General features: G+C 39.5%; 1 protein-coding gene across 3 annotated transcripts in view; it reads right to left on the bottom strand.

Moving 5' to 3' along the window:
* Window positions 1-15,155, bottom strand: part of dnmbp (dynamin binding protein) — a 35,914-nt gene that overhangs the window by 9,855 nt on the left and 10,904 nt on the right. For 2 of the 3 annotated variants that reach the window (XM_083555562.1, XM_083555561.1), the window contains exon 4: window positions 11,498-13,645. In XM_083555562.1, coding sequence (XP_083411688.1) covers window positions 11,498-13,645 — 2,148 coding nt within the window. Of the gene's footprint in view, window positions 1-5,788; window positions 7,777-11,497; window positions 13,646-15,155 lie in introns of those variants that run through there. The other variant, XM_083555563.1, reaches the window with a different exon arrangement.

Raw genomic sequence — 15,155 nt, 5'->3', positions numbered from 1 at the left:
GGTTTCGCCTACCTCTAGTCAACTCATAAACACGTCTTCCTGGCAACCTCAAACAAACACAAATGTGGCATAGTCATGAGCAGTGTGTTCTTCTAAAGCTGGTTGCTTAAAACTTGCCATGTATCTCTGAGCCATGGGCTTCATTATAAGACCGCATTAACATGTGAATGCATGGGAACCCGCAACCATTACACACAACTGAGTGAGCACACTCACTGGTGTGCACATTCACAAAAGGCTAGAGCTGGAGTCTTGGGGCCAAAACACACACACACACACACACACACACACACACACACACACACACACACACACACACCAACTCCAATGTCAAGTGATTTTGGGAGGTCTGGTCCTGGTCTTGTCAGGATTTTGCAGTGATCAATCCCTTTCTAAAGTCCAACTCATCTAAATTCCATCAAGATCTTAAGGATCTCTCTGAATGAGGCCTTTTTGGATTCTAGTGCTCACTTACACTTTTGTTTACATACATATTAGCAAGCAGGTGAATGTTCCGTTTTCATGAGTCTGAATCCATATACTGTACCTAAAATGTACATTTGTGGGAAATACCTAGAGTCATAATACTGTGCCTCATACACAAAACAAAACAAAATCAGACTCTGGCAAAACACTGAAAATTTTCTTGAAATACCATTTACAGAATTGAAAGCAATGACACAAGCAGTTAGTATTGTTTGAAGCATGAAACTGGCGTGGTTTATGAGCCGACACCGCAAGTCCACCCTCTGAGCTGTTTGACTATCACAGCAGTCTAAAGTCACACACTATCAGCACTGTGCACAAAGTTCACACAAGAATGCACAGTTGCCATAGAAACATGTGCTGGTAGAGCCGCTATTAAACTGAGACTAAGTATGAGCAGGGGAGCTGGATCCTATGTTTAAACTAATACTGTATGTGAAAAAAATCGGAGATTACTTGCTATTATTACAAAGGAAAACAAAGCTAAAAACACAGGTTTGGCTTATACAGCTTTACAACATCATTCCACAGTAAGTCTAAGGTAAACATTCCAATCGAAATAAGTACAAATCTTGCAGTGCAGGTCAGGGTACACATAGTATACAATACATTTAATAAAACATGTAAAAAAATGTGTCCAACAAAAGTCTTCAATATCAGAGAGAAAATACATTCTGATACGCAACACACTTGGCATTTTTGCTTAAAAGAAAGGCGCAGGTCTGTCTTGCTATTGTTCAAAAGCCAGTGGGGTCACATTCCAGCACTTCCTCTGGACTTAGTCAAACCTCTCATCAAATAGTTTGTGTAGGTTGTGAAGCCTGCACTATTACACAGCCAAAAGTATGTAAGCAGTCATGAAACTAGTATGCATTCATGAAACGGGCTTGTCTGTTTCAGCATTTACATATTAATTACCATATACAGTGGGTACGGAAAGTATTCAGACCCCCTTAAATTTTTCACTCTTTTTTTATTTTGCAGCCATTTGCTAAAATCATTTAAGTTCATTTCTTTTCCTCATGAATGTACACATAGCACCCCATACTGACAGAAAAACACAGAATTGTTGACACTGTTGCAGATTTATTAAAAAAGAAAAACTGAAATATCACATGGTCCTAAGTATTCAGACCCTTTGCTCAGTATTTAGTAGAAGCCCCCTTTTGATCTAATACAGCCATGAGTCTTTTTGGGAAAGATGCAACAAGTCTTTCACACCTGGATTTGGGGATCCTCTGCCATTCCTCCTTGCAGGTCCTCTCCAGTTCTGTCAGGTTGGACGGTAAACGTTGGTGGACAGCTATTTTTAGGTCTCTCCAGAGATGCTCAATTGGGTTTAAGTCATTGCTCTGGCTGGGCCATTCAAGAACAGTCACAGAGTTGTTGTGAAGCCACTCCATCGTTATTTTAGCTGTGTGCTTAGGGTCATTGTCTTGTTGGAAGGTAAACCTTCAGCCCAGTCTGAGGTCCAAAGCACTCTGGAGAAGGTTTTCGTCCAGGATATCCCTGTGCTTGGCCGCATTCATCTTTCCCTTGATTGCAACCAGTCGTCCTGTCCCTACAGCTGAAAAACACCCCCACAGCATGATGCTGCCACCACCATGCTTCATTGTTGAGACTGTACTGGACAGGTGATGAGCAGTGCCTGGTTTTCTCCACACATACCGCTTAGAATTAAGGCCAAAAAGTTCTATCTTGGTCTCATCAGACCAGAGAATCTTATTTCTCACCATCTTGGAGAACTCCATGCGGGTTTTCATGTGTCCTGCACTGAGGAGAGGCTTCCGTCGGGCCACTCTGCTATAAAGCCCCACTGGTGAAGGGCTGCAGTGATGGTTGACTTTCTACAACTTTCTCCCATCTCCCGACTGCATCTCTGGAGCTCAGCCACAGTGATCTTTGGGTTCTTCTTTACCTCTCTCACCAAGGCTCTTCTTCCCCGATAGCTCAGTTTGGCCGGTCGGCCAGCTATAGGAATGGTTCTGGTCGTCCCAAACGTCTTCCATTTGAGGATTATGGAGGCCACTGTGCTCTTAGGAACCTTAAGTGCAGCAAAAAATTTTTTGGAACCTTGGCCAGATCTGTGCCTTGCCACAATTCTGTCTCTGAGCTCTTCAGGCAGTTCCTTTGACCGCAATGATTCTCATTTGCTCTGACATGCATTGTGATCTGTAAGGTCTAATATAAACAGGTGTGTGGCTTTCCTAATCAAGTCCAATCAGTATAATAAAAAATTTCTGGACTTAAATGAAGGTGTAGAACCATCTCAAGGATGATCAGAAGAAATGGAGAGCACCTGAGTTAAATATATGAGTGTCACAGCAAAGGGTCTGAATACTTAGGACCATGTGATATTTCAGTTTTTCTTTTTTAATAAATCTGCAAAAAGGTCAACAATTCTGTGTTTTTCTGTCAGTATGGGGTGCTATGTGTACATTCATGAGGAAAAGAAATGAACTTAAATGATTTTAGCAAATGGCTGCAATGTAACAAAAAGTGAAAAATTTAAGGGGGTCTGAATACTTTCCGTACCCACTGTATTTACTGCTGAATCACAGATGCCTAAATTGTAGTCAAATTATGATTTACTGTGCAGCTCTAGAACAGAAACAAAACACCACAAGAGTATTTACAGAGTTCACTATTAGTCATTGTAACAAGCTCTGGTAGATATTTATGTCTACTAGTACTTTAAGCATTTCTTCTTTTCTGTGTTCTATGCATTTTTTGGACAATATCTAATAGAATTTCTAAACAACAACAACAAAAAAACATTAAGGATGGTTCTTGTCATTACTTAGTTAACCAAAATATCATTTTACATCATTAGATAGTGAGTTCTTAATAGTATTTCCTGCCAAACTGTGGCCAAACCTGCTGGACCTACAGAGATTTCAGTGCATATTTTGCGACTTTGAGATGAAAGCATCAAGCCTTTCACAATCTGACACACTATACAGTCATTCTTAGTCTGAAAGCAACCAATAGTGCTGCCTTGGCAATACTTTGTAAAGTCTCCCCACACCCTTGTCTGTCTGATAAGGCTCCAAATCTAACCATGCAGTGTAAACGATTTGGGTGTATGTAATCCCCTGAAAACAGCCAGATTAGCATTACAAACATATGCTATAAATAAACACACATCTACTGCCTTTATCTGGGGCTCCAAGTGAACAAAGTAAGACATTCAAGGACAAAAGAGAAGAGTAAAATACAGCTGAAAGGTCTCATACAACAGTCAATCATAGAAGGTGTTTTACATTGGCATCATCTTTAGAGGGCTGCTATTGTGATGCTTCAGCAGTAAAGTGGGTGCCTGTAAGCAGTCTGATAACTCACTACAATAGTTAGTGCTCTTCACACACATGGTCACACACATAGTTCTCTCCTTCATACCTTTGTGTTTAAAATCTTGAGACTGACAAGTTACATACATTTATTATATTACACAGAATGTTTATGTTCAAAATATACCTGTATATTAAAATTCTATTTTATTAAAAAAAATAATCAATAAACAAACAATCAAACAGCCAGTATGTAGTAAGATTCAGGCCTGATTTATCTTCTGTACTACAATAGTGAAGAGTCCTCTTGTGACTAGCATGTTTTGTGTAGAGTGTCTGAGTAGCTGACCTACATTATTTATTAAATACTTCTTATTCCCAGGACATATTGTAGACTGCTCATGATGCTGCTCAAGCCTACAGGAGGCTTAATATTTTTTGAACGCTGTGTTAATGTTTCCTAAAGGTTTCTGTGTAATCCACCTTCAGACCATCCACATGGACAGCTGCACCGGGATTAATCCAGCATCATGAGTTTCGATAGACACACACTGCTGGATTGATGCTGTGAGTGAACTTGTGTTTATGTTAGTTAATGTACATAGCGAATTCTGCAGCAGAATGTATTTTTACATGAAAAAGATACCTGAAACTGAGAAAGCCAAATATACTTCTGATACTTAATCAACCTCTGCAATTAAAGATTCATTTCTTGTGGAAAATCATATGAAATGCGGGGCCAAGTTTGATTGTTTGTGAGATGAAAATAATACATCTCTTCATTCATTCTTCATAAGAGCTCTGTAGCTAAATTACCTTTGCATCATATTTACAGAAATAATCTATACTCTGGACAAAATAGAGATTTCTCCCAAAATTGTGGAGCTCAGACTATGAATATTTCAGAAGTGCCCTAGTCTCTCTAAAGTTTTAGCCCCTTCAGAATGCACAGAGGAGGGTCGCTGGTGCTAGGCACATCCTAGTCCCAGACAAGACTTCCAAGCCTCACTCCTCCCCCAACGGGGGGTAATTATAGCCTTGCACTACAGAGGATTACCCAGGGCTCCCCAGGCCACCTGCTCTATGTCAGACACAACAGAGGTCAAATGAATCTTACTTCAAAATACCTTACAATACTATCCTCTTGCTACGTAGACAATGAACACAAACAGTTTAATAATAAAGGTCATCAAACTGAGAAAAGTTCACATATGAGTAGGTAACACAAGTTACACTTTCAGAGGAACAGATATGACCCTCCTGGGCCTGACATGCATGCACACCTGAACCTGAATATTTTGTCAAATTGACCTATTGACCCTCTACCAGACCCTGGATCAGGTCAACCTCCCAGACTGCATTCACTTGATAGGTAAGGACCAGCCCTGCAATTCACTTGCTTTAACCACAGAACCTTACAGGATCTAGTCATGATTAAATGGTAAGAAAAAATTAAGCCGGGCCATTTTCTCCCCTGCAAGATGAAACAAGCCATTTTATTTTTATTTCGTAACTAATGTACTTTTCCCAGGCAGGGCACCCACATGTTCCGACAAAGTGATGTAAGATACTAGATTCTAGAAACAAATACAAAGAACACAGAAAAGAAGAAAAAGAACATGCCAACAAAAACACAAAGCCACAAAACCTGCTTGACTAGTCTTTCTAGCCGACATGCCTTGCCTTGTATATCACCTTTCGGGAAGAATCAATGAAGAATCTACCCCATAATCAGAGTCAGTGCACCTATTGACACACATACACTGCTGGCTAATTACATTGGTGACAGTATCATCAGCACTTTTAGCATTTCCTGAAATTATCTGACACTGCACAAGGCAGAGACTGAAGGTCAGAGTCTGGCTACAAATAAAGGTGTTGTCTACGTGAAAAACTATATGGTGTTGGCAGGTTTACACATACAGAGTTACTCAGCTTTCCGTTTCATTCCTTAACAGCAATTTGTTCTTTAGTTTTTGTGGTACTGTCTATACAGGAATATAAATGTTTACCTTGCTTCTCTTTCCTCTTGGTAGCAAACTCACATTTCCTAAGTGAACTTGGAGCTGTTCTTCTGTAGAAACTGTTTCTGTCCAATGAACCGACATAATGAGCTTTCTGCTTTTTTAAGTCTTGTTTATCTATGCCCAGTCTTCCCGAGTCTGGGTCAAAGCGTGCCCCACTCTTGGTGTCCTCATATTCAGTTTGGTTGTAAATGACAGGATCTTCGTAGCTACTCACATACTTCTCTCTAACTGTTTGTGCATGGTAAACATCTCGATTCCATTCCTTAATACGTCTCCATCTATCACAGTCACTGCTGTACCCCTCTGTAGGAATTTTGCCATAGCGCCTGTGTTTCTGCTCATACTGATCATACTCCCACTCCCTCTCCTCAAAATAGTTATCTACCTTATCATAGCAGTCATCAGTTCGATTTTCTCTGTTACTCTTGTCTCTGAAATAATAGCGATCAGCATCTTTGTGGTAGTGGTCCTTTTTCCTCCAACTGTCTTGTCTTGTTCCATGCTCCATGTGTTCATAGTGACCCTTTTCCCTATGATCATACTGAGCTTTCTCATCAAGTCTGTACCTGGCATCTTTCCTAGAGCCATATGTATCCTTCTCCATAAAGTCAGGTTGGTCATCACCCTGACAGGCATAGTGGTCTTTTTCTTTATATGCAACATCTGGATTTTCCCTGCATTTGTAAAAATCTACTTTTCGACAGTCATCAATATCTTTCTCCCTATATTTTGAACAAGCCTCTTTTCTTTGTTCATACTGGTCATTGTCTCTTTGATCATTGCTGTCTTTTTCTCTATATGCGTAGCGATTTAATTTCTTTCGCTCTTGCTCATCTTCTATACTGTAAATTCGTTCAACTCTCTTATGATTGTATTGGACCTTCTGTTTAGGTTCATAGCGATCCGCATCTTTGAGATCATGGAACTCCCTTTCTTTATGTCTAAAGCGTTCTGTATCCCTATACACATCCCTACATTTGTTTCTTTGCCGCGTATCAGAGTAATCCCTTGGCAAGCTGTCCTTTCGGTCATAGTAGTCATAATTATCAGAGACTTTCTCGTTATATCGGTCATATTTATCCAGCTCTTTATGATCATAGTAATCACTGCCTCTACGATCATAATAGTCCCTTTCTCTGTAATTGCCTCTCTTTTTATCATAATAATCCTTTTTGTCTCGGTCATAGTAGGCATTTTGAGTCCGTCTGCTATAGGTCCCTCGTTCATCATAATACTCATCCCTATCCCAATAACCATGCCTGTCCTGGTTTACATCTCTAGGATTTTCCTTTGTTTGTGAACTCTGGACATGGTCTCTATTTCCGCTGTGATCAGTAAAGTTTACATCTTCTTTAGGCTCATAAAAGCAATGGTTGCCAGTCCACTCCTGTGGCACAGCCTCAGGTGTGTTGTAGAAAAATGGCTTGCTCCTTTGTGGAAGACCTTCTCTGTATGGGATCTTATCACAGTCCTCATATTCCCAGCAGGTTTGGTGCATACCACTGGCTTGTTTGAGGTAGGCTTTGTTTTCAAAATAGCCCGGTGCAGGCCCAAAATCCTGTGGGTATATTATTGGCTGTTGTAGCTGCTGCTGTTGCTGAAAGTGCATATGCATTTGGATGTACCTCTCTCTCTCCCAGCTGTCACTCACCAACTCCTCCACACTTTGTCCTCTCCGAGGAGGAGCTCTGTTAAAATCCCAGGGAACTGGGGCAAACCCCATGGGGTGTCCAACTGCTATCTGTCCATTCATTCCTCCGGAAAAATCACTGCTTCACCAAAACCAGCTGTGTTAGTTCCTCCAATAGTCACTGTTTATGTCCAAAGAGACAGGAGTCCACCTGTCAGACATGGTCACAGCCAAACGCACACTCTCTCTTTCTCTAACTTTCAGTCTCCCACAGCTGCTAGAGCTAGACTGTGTGGCTGAGTTGTGAGAAACTCAATCATTCACTCCCTTCACCTTTCCAGCCAATAGCAATGTGGCATAGCATGAAAGAAAAGGAGGGAGGAAAGGGGGAGGAACGAAGTGTAATTATTCAGTGAAGTCACATGGGTGAAGGATTACAGGAATTCTGTGATTGGCTGCGAGTCTCTGTTTGCAGAAAAACAAAGGCTGGTTTTCACAGAAATTCCCTGCCACCAGAGAGAGACTCCTTTTCTGCAGAAACCTCTATGAGGTGTTTTCAGACATGACATTGTCAACCAGAATTGCATCTTCTGCTTTTTTTTTTTTTTACAAACATTCTACTTTTTTTTTTTTAAACTAAACTTTATTTTTTTTTTAATGCTACTTTGCAACACTGCTTTAGCTAATCATAATGCTGCATGTTTAACAGACGTTTAATCAGTATGGAACACTGTGATAAAACTATAAAAAACTTGGATGCCATTATTTCCTTTTTTCGACTTGATTAGCATAACACATTCACTCAGTGCTCAATGGTATATAAGCAGCATACAGATATTTGTGTGACCCACTTTTGCATGTTTCCTATGATTTAATTAAACTTTTCTTTTATGTTTCAGTGGTATGACCTGGGAAAGTCTGGTGATTTCAGAGGCTACTATGTAGTTTAAAGTGCCTGTACACTTCACAATGGGCTTTGTTAAGAGCCGTCCTGATCTGTGGCATGTTTTAGTGTGAGAGGGAAAAATAATAGCTATTCATGTCCTCATGGGTAGAATATCTCCTGCTTTTGAACCAAGTAAAGGAGCAATTATTAGAAATGGGTTTTTTTCTGAAGCAGTTGCAATGTTTCAGAACAGATACCTAGGGAAAACAAATTTCAAAAAGTAGAGCGCATAAAAATTCCCTGTACTTTTTTTTTTTTTTTTTTTTTTTAGGATAATTGTGTTAGCTCTTAAAAATTAACAAAAACCAAAAATAAACATTTTAAAGAGTGCAGTTATATGCAGGTGTATTTAGCATTGAGGACCTTGTGTTACAGAAACTTCAGGGAGGTCAGGTGCAGCATTCCTGCTGTGTAATGGCAGGTGAAAAACAATTTATCCACCTATACGTGGCCCTTTAACACCAACACATTACACACTATTTTAACCAAATAACCTTAGTTTCCTTACAAGTGAGCAATTCTATAACTGTAACAATGAATATCAGAAGTAGATAAGAGTTTGTGTTTATTAGGATAAAATTTCTGTAAAATTTCTGCAGATTGAAACATTATAACGTTCAAGGACAGAAAATTATTGCACCTTAAACTTAGACTGCAAGACATTTTCCATGTTTTCTATAATTACAGGTTTAACTGTTATTATTCTTGAATTAGCTCTAATATTATACCTGCTTATGCATTTTAATATAGCTAATTCTTAACAACAGAGCACAAAGCTGCCAAACATATCAGTAGCTAGGGAGAAGTCATTAATGAGATTCTCTTGGGTTTCACAAAGGCATGAAACTCAGTGCTGGTTAAAGGGGCCTCTATTGAACCCAAAGGGGTGTCATCTGGACAACAGGAACAGAAAATGTGGGAGTACTAGATCAGAAGCAAGATAAGCATTTGCATTTTATTAGTGACCAAACAAGTTCCAAGTAAATGGCAAGGATGTTAAAGAGGCAGCTATAGTAGAACATGGACACACACACACACACACACACACACACACACACACACACACACACACACACACACAAACGCACACACATTCTGTCAATACCAGTGAGAATTCTACCCCATGATAAAGCTGCTTGCTCTAAGATGTGAATTAGCAGAAAGAATGCCTTGCTCAAAAACACAAGTCTACAGATCACACGAAAGCTTTTGATTAAACTTCATGACGAGCTACTTTTTGTTCTTAGTTTCCACTCCATGAACGCCCCTCCTCCTGTGTCTGTTGTCATCCTTTTCTCCCACGCCCCTTTCTCTTGGTATGTTTTCATGAACTACTAAACTTTTTCTCATTATCCATGCTTATTATCTATCTAGCTTTTTCTTTCTCTGTTTGCTTTCACCAGCTTACTGTCTTTCACTAACACTCTAAGTCTCTTTCCATTAACAGTTCAAGAATTTAGATGAGATTCTATGAACACTACCACTCTGTACTTGAACAATAAGCTTTCATTACATTCCCTCCCACACTGAGAAACACACCCTGATACAACATGAATAAAAATCACACACAGAAACTCACACTTACACTCACACAAAAAACCTGCCATCTAACACATGTATTCATTACAATTACATTAAAATATTTAGTGGTATAAATCAGTATAAGTAAGAGGTATAAATACAATAAAAAAAAAACTTCAAATAATATTTCCTAAAATGGCTTCTATTAAATGGTTGTAGTGTGTAATTGGTTCTGAATGGGCAAGCATTAAGCTACATTTATCAAACAGAGTGTTAAAAGAGCACAGTATACTAAAAACAGCCACTATTACAACAAAATAAATCAAAGCTCAAAGCTCATATGTTATAACAGAAAAATTTTCAAAACAGACAGAGCCTTCAGAGCATTCCCCTGTACTTGCAAACAATCTTCCTTTGTCCTACCTGGCCCAAGTGTGGCCCTGCTCCACAGAACATGGCTAAAAAGAGCTGTGAGACGGATAACAGGTTGCACAAAAGAGCTCCAAATTTGTCGACGGATCCCTAGATGAGCCATGGGCTTCTCACAGCCCTAACAACACTAATATAATCCCTATCCATATGAAAGAGAAAATGAGAGGGGCACTCATACTGTGTATATGTGTGAAAGGTTTGTGATTCTGCACCCTAGTAACATGCGCACATATGCTTGCTGAAAGCAATCAATAAATAATTAAAATGTATTATACTTATCTGTTAACCCTGCTGACTTTGGCCAAAATAATTAAAGTCATATACTAAATTCCTGTAAAATGCAGATTAGACTTTTTATTCTGATTTTGATTCTGAGCTTCAGGTCCACAATGCTAAAAGTCATTGGGCAAATAAAAAGTTTAAACTCTTATTTTTGCTCTTTGAGAAAGCTCTGCTATTTCTTGACCTGCATTTAAATGACTATGATTTTCACTGCTTGCTGGATAATTTCATGATCAAACAGGTGAACAGGTGTTTATACAAAAGGTGATCCAATTAAATCCAGTAAATTTGATGCTTTTATTTGACCATTTTTATCATAACAAAAATATCTTTTTCCAATAACCTCAGTCTGAAAATGAAACTGAAATGTATTTGTGTGTATTCCTGGAGCATGTGAAATGAAGACCTGTAATAAGGAAATGTGAATTATCTTTAGGCTGAATTTCGGCGAGTGAAATAAATTTGGTATACAGGGATGAGCCTGTTTCAGCTGAAACTGAGTCATCATATGCTCACATCATCAATAAAAGTTTTAAAGTTATGTGGCATATGTTTCATCAGCAGACACAGATTTATTTACAGTGAATTCTGTAAACTCAAATCTGCCCTGGTTTTCGAGTAACTTGATAAATAAGGGATGATTTTGCACTGCTTTGTCAAAATACAAAGTAGAGGGAATGCAAGTAAGCTATAACATGCAAATGTATTACTTTTCCTTATTGACACTTCCTGACAATGAAAGTTGCAGTCTTTTGCAATTTAGTTTGAAATTCAGCTTTCAAGTTAATCACTTGAGAAGATAAAAAAATGTTTAATAAATAAAGTTTCTTCTTTTCTCCTGTCAGCAAAAATTAAAAGTTGGATATTTATTAAATCAAATTACCTTGCAACTGCTGCTGCTCCAGTGTCAGAGTCTCCACAGTGTAGCTGCAAAACTCCAAATTCTCCAGGGCCTGCTGGCGAGCCACTTCATCCTCCTCTCCCTCTTCCTCTAGCATGGCATTCAACTCCTGTGCTGTGTGTGTATACATTTCAATTTCTCTTTCAACTTCCTCGAGTCTCAGGAGAAGTCTATATTGCTTCTGCTCTCTTTCCCTCTCTTGTTCAATCTCTGTCTCCCGCTCTAGAGCATCTTCAGCTTTTTCCAACTTTTCCTCCTGAGTACTCTCCTCTTCCTCTTTTGAGACCAAGATCGGGGGTTTGGGACAAGGTGGAGGTGGCCGTGGAGCTTGTCGCATTGGCTTGTAGGGTTGCTGTGGAACTTGATTGTTGCTAAAAGAAGAGTGACTATGAGAAGTATGAGGTGCTGGTGGTCTAAATATCCTGGGACGAGGAGGAGGAGGGCGCAATGTTTTCCGCCTTTCTAGAGAGGAGCTAGGACTAGATGGAGTTAAATCATGGAGCAGGGATTGGTGAGATCCTTTGATGATGTCACTCTCGCTATTGTAGTCCATGATAGAAAAATGTCGAGAAAACGTGTCTCTACACTGATCGTTTCTAATGGACTCACTTCCTGTGCACCTGCCTGGAAGGCTCCTCTCAAACTCTAGCAGCTGCTGGGTCAGCTTGGAATCCAGGTCACCAGACAAACAGCCTAATGTGTGAGAGGTAGGCAGCCCATTACTACCCTGCTCCTGATACATAAGATTATGCTCACCATGCCTATAATATTCAAGGTCAGCATCGCTGATACTTGCATGACGGGTCACCAACTTCTGTCTACTCTTTACTTGACTAGCTGTCCTTCTGCTGTCATGGGAAGCATAGCAGCCTTTGTTCCTGGTCCAGGAAGAACTGCTCTGAGGTCTTAAAGAAGTTCTAATAGGTTGGATAAGGCTGGTGTTCCTTGTGTTGGGAACAGGTGATGGCTCAGAAGGGCTGCTATGATTGCTAGTGTTGTTCTGTCTGCTGAAAAGTCTAGGTCGGGGAGGCAGCTGTGGTCTGGGAGGAATCAGGTTTCTTGAGTTAGTTCTCTGGTGTGGCCTGGGGCCTGAATTGCCTGTTTTAATTGGATGGACAATTGGTGGTGGTGGCCTCTCTTGTCTCCTGGGACCTGGCTGATTCGAAGGCAGGTTCTGAACTCTTGTTTGGTCATGACAGCTGATTTCTGATTGTGTGTCTCTCAAACAGGTCTCTTTGCACTCTTCTTTTCTCTCAAAGTAGTCCAGATCCCACACGGTGTAATCCTCATGGCTTTTTTCATCTTGATCATGTGCTTTTAAAGCCTGGCTGTCTTGTCCATAACTATAGTCAGAAGCATAACTGTTTATTTCCTTTTTATCAGAGGTGCCATTTGTGTCACTAATAGTTTGTAAATCTTTATCCTCTAACTGTTCCTCCAGCTTAACAAAGCGATGAGGGAAAATACCCCTTTTGCCCCGCAATTGCCCCTCAAGCCAGCCATCCTCTAGTGTGTTGAGTATTTGTATCCTGTCCCCAACATCAAAGTCTAGCTCCCCAGGCTCCAGAGCCCGAAACTCATACTGTGCAATTCCATGCACACCACCTTCCTCTTTATCTTCTTCCTGGATCTGCATTTCTGAAGTGTCCTTTAGTCTCTCCTCTCCTTCTTCATCTTCCTCCTCCTCCTCCTCCTTTTCCACCTCTTCCATCATTCTGCAGTGGGAATACTGACCCTGTACAAGGTTGATAGGCCTGGCTGGCTGGAGTGTGCGCAAAGGTGCAAGCAATTCTACAAAACCTTCTGGAAAGATTCCTGTCCTACCTTCCAGCTCACCCTGAAACCAACCTGGCTCAGGCATGCCCACTATAGTGATGATATCACCTTCACGAAAGTCAAGTTCTTCATCCAACTGTGCGTGCAGGTTCATGAGAGCATGGCCCTGACCCAGAGCATAAGAAGGCAGCTCAGAGACCTGGGCAGCTGCACTGCGCTCGCTTAACTGCCTAGAGCGGCCTGATAGCTCCAGCTCCTTTACACAGGATAAAGGAAAATGTCCACATGAGCCCCAGGCATTCCGGCCCAAGTGCCAAACTGCATCTATGTTGCCCTCACCAGCCACCAAATCACCTGCAGCAGGGGGTCACAGCACAATGATATTAGATTAATGGTTTAAATATTACACAATCATACTACTTTATTAGTTTAACCATATATGAAGATACAAATGGCTAGTGAATGGGCAGCTGACACAATTACTTTTCAGGTCACTGATGTCAAATTCCACACAGAAATGCTCCACCTCCTATTGTGTGCAGAGTATAAACTAAAGCACTTAGCAGTCATGGACAGGAAATGTAATTCGTGACATGACACTGTCACAGGAAAACAACTACAGGAATTGGATTTTCCACTAAGACAGAGATTCAATTCTAAGAGTTAAATATCCTACAATAAGACTATTACATACATCACATGAACTAAACCATTAAACAAAACAATGCTATATTAGTAATATAAATATGGAAAATCTGTTAATACATACAAAAAATTTTCATAGACATTCTTTTCACAAGGATAAGAAAACATAAATACAAAACTAGTGACATCTAGTGGCTACTTAATTCAGCACTACTTTCAACAGCAGGGATTCCCAAACTAAGGGTTGTGACCTCTCATGGTGTCACTTAATTTACAAATGGGTACTTTTTTTTTTAACAAAATAACATTGCCAACACTGAAGATCAATTTTGTGTGCAATATTTGTAAATATTACTAGGTGTCACATTTGGACAAACCATGACTATTCAAAACAATATTTTTTCACCATACTGACTGAGGTCGTCCAATAGTGGATTTTAAAAAATAGTATGCTGCATGTAAAATAGTACTAAAATGTATTAAAAAATATATGTTTTAAACAGTACACAATTATTCAAGTGTGCAAAATAAAATAAATATGAATATATTACTTATATTAATAAATACTGAGGAAAATAAAAGACATGCATTCAAACTAAAACAAAAACTACCACTCCAAATAAATAAAAATAGTTCCATCCAAAATTAATAAAAAAGAGACTTAATCAAACAGCACATGGTATCAGTGATTTGCCTTTGGAGGCCGCTCTCGTACTGTATAATGACAGTGGCCCTTCTCAGCCACTCCAGCAAAAGACACAACCTGGAAAACTTAAGGTATGTAATTTTTGCAGAAATTCAATAGATCCAGAAACCAACTATTGGTAATGATTAATTAGAAAAACCGATAAATCAATTGACCCCTAATACTGACAATGTGAATAGGTCAAATTTCTCCACCTTTTGCTAAATAAACTTTACTCTTCTAGAGTTACCTATTTAGTGCAGAAAACAAACATTTTTGGTTAATCACTTTCAAACCTATTGAAATAAGTATAAATAGACTATCTTGTATACCAGTCTTTTTGATTTAATAGATTAGAAAATACTGGTGAATCGAGGCCAGAGATTTTGATTTTGAGAAAAGCCATGACAAGAATTATGATGGCAGTCAAACGATTTAAAGGGACACATCTTGTCTGTGTATCTAAAAGCATTGTAAAATTATTGTGCAAGTAAAAAGTCTTTATTTGTGGGCATAATCACATCATGCCAGCAA

The sequence above is a fragment of the Silurus aristotelis genome (genome assembly GCF_946808225.1).
Source record: "Silurus aristotelis genome assembly, chromosome: 12".
Lineage (NCBI taxonomy): Eukaryota > Metazoa > Chordata > Actinopteri > Siluriformes > Siluridae > Silurus > Silurus aristotelis.
The sequence above is the reverse complement of the archived record's forward strand: the minus strand, read 5'-3'. Positions and strand labels throughout refer to the sequence as shown.